General features: G+C 31.2%; 1 protein-coding gene across 4 annotated transcripts; it reads right to left on the bottom strand.

The window, feature by feature from the left end:
• Positions 1-208: 208 nt before the first annotated feature.
• Positions 209-8,765, bottom strand: LOC145956941 (uncharacterized). 4 transcript variants are annotated; one of them, XM_083072912.1, is made up of 6 exons: positions 8,427-8,765; positions 8,247-8,302; positions 4,970-5,017; positions 3,894-4,178; positions 3,758-3,806; positions 209-2,597 (listed from the first exon to the last, which is right to left on the bottom strand). In XM_083072912.1, exons 4-6 carry the CDS (start codon positions 4,158-4,160, stop codon positions 2,530-2,532), a joined length of 384 nt encoding a protein of 127 aa, XP_082929038.1. In that variant the 5' UTR covers positions 4,161-4,178; positions 4,970-5,017; positions 8,247-8,302; positions 8,427-8,765; the 3' UTR covers positions 209-2,529. The 4 variants fall into 4 exon arrangements, 2 of the variants coding, with proteins under 2 accessions (XP_082929038.1, XP_082929037.1); XM_083072911.1 differs by having other exon boundaries at positions 8,458-8,765; XR_014433337.1 differs by lacking the exon at positions 8,427-8,765 and having other exon boundaries at positions 630-2,597; positions 3,525-3,806; positions 8,247-8,420.
• Positions 8,766-8,998: the final 233 nt, after the last annotated feature.

The following is an 8,998-nucleotide window of genomic DNA, read 5'->3' as shown; positions in this document are numbered from 1 at the left end:
CTCACCTTCTCATAATAAATTCTTCTCACTTGATATGCTCCCTATATATATATATATATATATATATATATATATATATATATATATATATATATATATATATATATATATATATATATATATATATATATAATATTATGATAAATCATATGTGTATAGTTTTGGAATTATAATTCTTGATTATTAATGGAAAAAAGAATATAAGCTCATATGAACCAAATCATGTTTTTGATAGCCTTCTAAAGTTTGAGTGCAATAATTTTGCAATACTCTTATTTTATTACTACTCATGCTCAATGTACAATTAAATGAATCTAAAAGTTGGAAAGTGTGGTGATTTGGCTAAGCTTTTAAATTGTTATAGGTTTCGAGACATTGGAAGGATGAGATGTACCATTGAACACATTGGACCCAAAATTAAAAGAATATTATTCTAACATTAAAGTCATCAAATGAATTCAAATTAGTTTATTATGTGTTCAAGAAAATCCAATTGCTAGGCCTACAATGATAACAATTGTCTCATATGACATATCTAAGTGGTCACTCAATTGAGTTGTCATCTCTACAAGAACAAACATTTTTCTTGAACCAAAGAATGTCCAATTATTGTACATGCATCAAGTTCAAGACAATCTATTAATCGTTTTATACCATCCTATATTAATGAAGTATCTATAAGTGAATTTTATCCTTGATAATTTATTTTAAAATATCATTGGCTATTCATGTTTTCATGTATTATAAAATGCTATTTGGAACTTAATTACGTTGTAGAGGTCAAATTATAAAGTACATTTTATTTTTTTGATTTTCTAGTAAGGCTTTTGGTTTTAATTTATAGAGTTTCAACTTCATATCTTCATTAGTTAGGAGTTCATGTATTAGAGGAGGGATTGATATCCTATTTTAGTGGTGGATCCAATAAGCATGTATGGCATGAAAGCAATTAAGGTTAATTTAGTATGGTTAAGTCATTTAAACTGCTCAGGTGTATTAAGAGATCTCCCTAGATGAATACGAGATAACGCATTAATTAAGATATATGCATATGATGTGTGTTTGATTGGTGTGTTCAGGTTCATTGGATGAATATTCTATCATATAATATTACTTGGTGTGAGTTTGACTGCTTGGTGTGAAGCTTTCAAATAGGTTGATTGTTGTATAATTTCAATTGTTGTTGTTTGTTGGTTTACATGTAGGTGAATATTTGATTAGTTGGTTGTTGAAGTTTTAAAATATGTTGATTGCAGTATGGATGTTTTTTTCCTATACTTGCATTGTTTTTGAAATTTAGTTTACCTTGTATATTTTCATGTAGATTAACTACGATGATCATTCTTGATATGAGAGTAGAGCAGGATAGGTCTATAGTGGAGGCCATCAGGTGGATGGTAGTACCTTTGGACGTTTTGTGCTACTTTCTGTTGTAATTAGAGGAAAAATCTTCCTAATTAGAGAAAATATCTATAGAATCTTCTAGGATATTTTTCAGAATATTTTTCCTTATTTCCTTTATTTTATAAGATTAGATTGTTACAAATAGGTATAAGGAAAATGTAAAATGTATGAATAATAATAATAAAAATATTATTCTCCTTTTCAAGTTGGTATCAGAGCTCCCGATTTTGGGAGCTCTGTTTCCGCTGCAAACAGTAGCCACTGCCACTGCTGTCCGGCCACTGCGGCTGTCGCCGTAGCCGTTGAGGTCGTTGATAGGGCAGAAAGGTGCGCCCAACTCCGGTGAACATAACGCTAGAATTCGCTCCGGGAAATACGCCGCCACGAGCCGCCACTGTTGCCGGCGTGTGTAGCCCACGGGCCTAGCTCCGGCGAGACCCACTCGCTGCCGCCACAAAAAGAGTCGTCGGAGCCTCCTGAGTCCATTCCACGGGTCGGTGATGTCCCATTTGGCGCAGATTTGAGTAGATTTGAGTTTTTAGTTTTGTTCCTTTTCCAGTGACGTCCCACGCGCCTAGCTCCGATGAGACCCACTCGTTGCTGCTGTCACAGAACTGGTTGTCGGAGCCTCCTAAGTCCGTTCCACGGCCCACTCATCGTTGTCGCCATAGACAGAGTCGCCGAATCAATCCATTAAATTACCACCATCAGATTTTTTGAGATGAAAGCTTTTAAAGAGGAACTAGATCATTTGAAAGGAATGATTGAATCAATAAGCAAGTCCTCTGGACCATGTACTCTGTCCATGAAAGGTAAGAGTTCTCTCCATACTGTGGGTCTTGTATCTCAAGGTATTTGGATTCTTGATTCAGGAGCAACTGATCATATGACACCTTTTCGTATGATCTTCAAATCATATATTCAAAGGAATAGAGAACAATTTATTACAGTTGCGAATGGTCAAGGTGTACCCATATGCGGCTCTGGGAATATAATTTTGGAATCATCTATTGTATTAAAGGATGTTTTACATGTTCCACAATTAGCCAATAATCTAATCTTTGTGCAAAAGCTCACAAAAGATTTACATTGTTCAATAACATTTTTCTCAACTCATTGTGTTTTTCAGGACCTTGCTACGGGGAAGACGATTTTAACTGCTAAAGAGCAGAGTGGGTTGTATTTGTTGGAATCTGATGACAAAAACAAAACAAAAATCATGAGCACTACAAGAAAAATGACTTATGCCTACACACAAAAAATGTCACTAAAAATCTAAATTCCATAGGTAAAGGTATCATGGACTTTGACCTACGGACATTGAAGTTGTCAACTTTGAGAGGGCATATAGGGACAACTAATAGCCTATCACTATAAGTTTTACCTACAGACATAATTTTACCAACAATTACATTTGACTGTCACTATAAGAGATACCTACAATTTGCAATATGCGTGGGTAAAAGTCATTGACTTATATTTACACCCCCTACTATAGGTAAACACCATTAAGTTGTACTTACATGTTATGACCGTAGGTAAAAGTCATTAACTTATTCTTACATGCTCTGACTATAGGTAAAAGTATTTATTATTATTATTATTATTATTATTATTGTACCTATATATATATATATATATATATATATATATATACATACATACATACATACATATATGTATATATCTCTTATAGAGAATATGTGTACTCTATACGAAGTATAGTTCAAATTTCATTAATTGATATATTGATATATCTAATTTAATATTTTGTTCTTGCTAAATTTCATTAAATAATAAAACTGTATATACAAAATATATTATAATATTATTTTATATTATCTTAAAATATAACAGACATATTTAATATCTAAATTAAATTTAGATAAATAAACTAAACTAATGGTATTTTCTATCATCTATTAGCGATGAATTGTTATCGTTTAATTAATGATGTTGAATTCGGATTCTAAATTAATATTTAGTTACATTGAATATTTGAAAGAGGAGAAATTTCTTTTTCTTTTGTCTTCAATACTGTTTTCCTTACGTCTATTATACTAGTCTTAATTACATGACATGAAGAGAGAAAATTATGATCTGGAAAAAAAAAAGAGTACTTTTTAACGCACGAATCAGTGAGTATTCTTCTGCTGTTTCTACCATGGTTCCTTCCTATCATATTTCCTTTTTTTCTAGTTTTTGTCTTGGCCTGGTGGTTATCTCTTTGGTAATTCTCATGGAATCATGCAAATGCGTTGCCTTGTGAATTGTCTTGGCTCGTATAGGATTCTATATGCATTTCGTCAAGACAATTTTGACTATATATAAGCCCTGCCTCATCATCACTCACATGCTGGATGATTTTCACTGATAGAATCATTTGAAACATTTATAGGTACCTAAATGAGAAAAAAAAAAGATTTTTTAATTTATAAATAATTATATCATTTGAGTTATTAAATAAATTGCATTATAAAAATTCATACCTCTTCAGCTACATCTTGTAAAACTTGATTAATCTGTGGATCATCTACAAACCGTGATTGAAGGACAGCAACAAGATTTCCAAGCAAACTCTCTAATTTTTGAATCCTATTGTCTATGGTAGAGCTTTGGTATGAACTTGCATGTCGTGGAAGCTTTCCAAGACAACGCACTCGTCCTCTTTTTTCAGGTCCTTTAACTTTTGAGTATATATCATTTTTCCAATTGGTAGTATCTTGAGTGGTTTGTGAACTTTCTGCCTCAATCATATGCTTCTTCAACTCATCCTACATAAGAAAAACAAGTATAAGTATAAAGTCCAACAAAACAAGTATATTTACAAGTCTTCCACAGTTTTTGGCTATTGATTTGGGAATATGGGTAGTGTTGTGCTAACATAAGAATCAACTATTAATATTAGCCTATTCTAAAAATAGAAAAATAGATTTATAAGGATGCAGACATCAACATTATTTTTACAGAAATATATTGTGATAAAATTGTAAGAAATTTATAAATACCAGAGCTTGGAGCTTATATCCATGTAAAGTTTCACAACATAATTTATGGATTTCCCTATGAACTCAGGCTCTAAAATTATCGAGTTATATGAAATGAAACCTTATCGTTTTCTCAAGAATGAGTCACTATTTGTTTACCATAGTTGATTAAAAAATTAAAACATGTTTTATTTACTTTTCGAATCACATATGGTTTTTAGTCTTGATAAGATTTTGTGAAAGAATAGTTAGTTGCTAGGTCCTACATAGCTTATAGTTTCCTTAACAATTGTTTTTTTGTGGCTTCTAGGTGCGAGGCTTTTCCAACATACCCTAGAACCTATGACTTGGTGCATGCAGCTCTTATCCAACTCTAATGTACTTCTCTTTATTTAGAGAGTTGTCATGTATCCAACTCTTATCCATTTGATATAATAAACTGTAAATTTTTTTTGAATGAAATGACCTCAATAAACTAGTGATAGAATGACATAAAAAACTCATATATACTATTTTCTTTTGAATTTTTAACAAGCTAAAAAACAATAATAGAATAAAAGTGATAGATTCGTATATACCTGGTGATCAAGCTGCAATGTAGATTAAGTTGAAAAACTCATATATACCTGGTGATCAAGTTGCAATGTAGATTAATCTTTAAAAGTGAGTCCGGAAGATCTTATTGGCAGAAATAACAAATGTACATTTACATAGAAAAAATGATAGAGTTAGAGCTAAAGCAAGAGTGCAATGGTTAATATCAAAAAGTACTATATTATGATTCTTATTAGTCACCATCACCCATAGGCTAAAATTGAAAATAAAAATTGACAAAAATTTATACTATTTGTTCAAGAAAAGTATAGCTAAAAAGTTCAAAAGAGATTTGGGTAGGGCACGCTAGCTATGTGAAAATCTGAAGCACGCTTTTTCTAACCCTGCCACGATTTTCCCAACTTTTTATGAAAATCTTAAGCATGTTTTTATCACAGAAATTGAAAGAAAGGAGAAAAAATTAATGCAATAACATCATAAAATAATTATAGAAAAATTACTTTCATTTCCTAGTTGCTTCTTATGTCTATATAGTATAGAACGAAGTTTATAAATGTAAACTGCACAATCTTAATTCACCTTTACTTTTCCCCTTCTGAACTAAATTGGATTTACCCTTGGATCACTTATTCTGGTGCTCTCCCCTATGACAGTAACTCATCACTAAATTGGATTTAAAGGCATCTATTATCTTTAATATCGTGGCAGTGAATTTCTTCACAACTACAATGCACTTGAATAGGATTTTTCTATGTGTGGATGATAATGTTCCATATCGTGCTTAATGTATGGCATGTTCATTTCACTTGAGTTTTTTTGGGTTGTTGAGGGTCCAAAATTTTGTTCTTGACAGCCTTTATAATCTGGTCTATATTGATGTAAATCTCAATAGTTATTTATTCTAATTCAGTCTTGTACTTGTGAAACATATTCTGTTTAAATATTCTTGTTTGTATAGCTTGACTTCTGATGCTGTAAACTCAATGTATTTGACTTGTTTCCATTGATAGCTAATGCATGTTAAAGTTTTCAAGTGTCCTACTATTGTTACTATTCTTTTTTCTAGATATCAGGTCACTCTCATTTGGAAATTGGTATGAATTATGATGATTGTTATTATATATATTCCTAGTCAATGATATCTACGACCTTCCTGTCCCAATGTCAATGACAGACAATGAATCCCTGCTCCAAAAAGGCTTCAAAAATGATGAGAAAGATTATATACAACATTTCATTATCATCGCTATCTGGTATCAACTCCATATTTAACTTGCCTTTATTATACTCTGACTTAGGGATGGCAAAACGGGTCAGCCCGGCCCGTTTTGGCCCGACCCGCCAAAAACGGGGCGGGCCGGCCCGACCCGCCAATGTAAAACGGGCTGGAGATGCTGGCCCGCCCCGCCTAAGGGTGGGCTGGCGGGCTGGCGGGCCAGCCCGCTTACAAAAATAAAAAATAAAAAAAAATGGAAAAAAAATTATTTTATGGTTAAATAAAAATTTTTTTGCTACAAATAAATAAATATAATCATATGAAATTAAAAATGCATACATATTGTACTTAATATATGTTCAACAAAAACAAATTACAAACTTAAAACAAAATCAAATAGAAATTAGTCCATTTACACCAAAATCAAATAGAAATTAGTCCATTTACACCAAAATCAAAACTAAATTATAAACTTACAAATTATTTATACACTAAATTTTTTGATAGTCCACAAACAAGTTTAAATACAATTAATTAACTTTAAATTTTTATTTTAAGAATATTAGAAGCTCTCTTGAAAGAAGATGTCTACTTTTTTTCTTAATCATCTTCATCCTCATCTTCTACATCAAAATAAAATAAACATAAAAATAATTAAATTAAAATATATATATATATGCGGGCCGGCGGGTTGTGGCGGGCCGGCCCGGCGGGTTGGCGGGCTTGGCGTGGCGGGCTTGGCGGGTTGGCGGGTTGAAATGCTTGGCCCGGCCCGCCAATTTTTGCCATCTCTACTCTGACTAGTATCATTTACTCTACACTTGACAGGAAAACATTAGTTGATGTCCTCCTTGGGGTAAATGTATATTGATCACAATATATCTATTTAATTTAAATAAATTAAAATTATAGTTAATGGGAAGTGATTTAAGTTTATAAATATATTGATACATAAACCACCAACTCATGTCGTCTGTCACAACTTTGTTTTGCGCTAACCATAGTACATATACTTCCTATTTGAACTTCAATTTTATTGCCATTAACTATTATTTGATATTTCAATAGTTGGCATTCTCATATCATATTACCAGAACCATTTCACTACTACATATACAGGAAGAAACCTTGTAAGTTCCAGAAATTACAAAATTATGCAATTTCTGTTGAAATTATAAACCATAACAACATTATGTCATTCCTTTTTCTTTTCCTTTCCAAGCAACCGTTCCAAGGAGGCAATTACCGAAGCTAACCAAATTAATTTTTTTAAAACTGTTTTAAAATAGTTACTTAGAAGGAATGTATAACAAAATTTTCCGGATTATAATAAGGAATAATGTTTTAAACTGTTCTTTTTCAGTAATCCAACCTATTGTGAGGTATTTAAAATGATAAAAATTCAGTCAGTCTTCATTTAAATTTATCATGTTCCAGTTACACATTAAATTGTTAAAAATTAAATATAAAAATATAGAAGTGCTTCACAGGTTATTTTATTAACCACGGTGCTTTGGATTTAGCTATTTCTAGAGTACTAGATTTTAAAAACCTGTAGTAATATTGATACTGAAAAATAGAGAAAACAAAAATCAACCCCACAGGTCAGCCACATGGACCAAGCACAAACTGATAGAGGCAACCAATGCTATGAATAACTATAAAAATTAATCAGATTATCCATTTCTAAAGTTAGAATTCCTCTACAATCAACAACTCAACATCCAGAAATACAAAAAAGTTATTCATTTTAATTTTTTGGTAAATGAGATAAAAACAGAAAAAGATAGAAATACAAAAGGTTATTTAACATAAACAGAGAATCCAATTTCATGTGCATAAACAATGCAATCTGTAATTACTAATTAGGAAGCTTAAAATAAAGCAGAGATAAAACACAGATTAACAAAATATTATTAGTATTAAGATCCAGACAAATATATTAAACAAAATACAATTAAGATTCAGTTTTCAGGACATGGACAAAATTGAAAATCTATAAAAGAAGAATCTAAGAGTATAAATATGATCCTTAAAATGTAATCTACAAAGGAAGAATCCAAGAGTGAGAAGATATAAAATACCTATTGACAAACGGATGAACGTTCAAACACGGGATCTGTGAGTGCATTTTCGCCATCTGTGAGCAAAATCAGTACCAATAAATAAATCCTACATTAGACTCAAGAAGAAAAAAAGTACGAGATAAAATCCAAAAGTAAAGCGCAACGAAGTAGAGGACTTGGGATTATATGAACCAAAACCTAGATTAGAAGAAACAAAAGCAAGATAAACCTGTGAATAAATAATATTGAAGAAGTATTTGAAGGTTGTGCGTCAAACTAAGACTCAGAACGGAGAAACGAAACTGAGCGAGGAAAGCGTGCTACTATGACATTTTCCCAACGAAACTGAGCGAGGAATGCGTGCTACTATGACATTTTCCCTTCTATGGAATGGGTACTCAGAGAAAGAATGGTGTAAAGTGAATAAGTCATTTTATTCACTTCTATGACATGGCACGAGGATAACTATTATTTGTACACAATTTTTTCTAAAATCATTTTATATTTATAATTATTTTTAAATCACATTTCTATTATATCATTATTTTCTCTTGCTTTTTATACATTTTATTCTAAAATCATTTTCCCTTCTATTGATTATTTAATTCATATTTTAATTATATAGTTTGTATTGATATTGATTTTCTATGAAATTAATTAGTTTTATATATAATTATTTATTTGTTTTAAATAGACTTTTATCTATATTAAACAACTGTAGGTATAAATCTTGTAAACTTTTTACCTACATGAAGTAGTAGTAGACATAA

Source organism: Cajanus cajan, chromosome 4 (genome assembly GCF_000230855.2).
Source record: "Cajanus cajan strain Asha chromosome 4, NIPB_CcT2T_4, whole genome shotgun sequence".
In the NCBI taxonomy this organism is placed as follows: domain Eukaryota; kingdom Viridiplantae; phylum Streptophyta; class Magnoliopsida; order Fabales; family Fabaceae; genus Cajanus; species Cajanus cajan.
The sequence above is the reverse complement of the archived record's forward strand: the minus strand, read 5'-3'. Positions and strand labels throughout refer to the sequence as shown.

Excerpts from the sequence above, each read along its gene's own strand:
- LOC145956941 (XM_083072912.1), bottom strand. The coding sequence starts at position 4,160 with ATGATTGAGGCAGAAAGTTCACAAACCACTCAAGATACTACCAATTGG. Across the intron at positions 3,807-3,893 it reads TACAAGATGTAGCTGAAGAG|GTACCTATAAATGTTTCAAA; the intron begins GTATGAATTTTT and ends TTTCTCATTTAG. Across the intron at positions 2,598-3,757 it reads CAGTGAAAATCATCCAGCAT|ATTCCAACAAATACAACCCA; the intron begins GTGAGTGATGAT and ends TTTTGTCATCAG.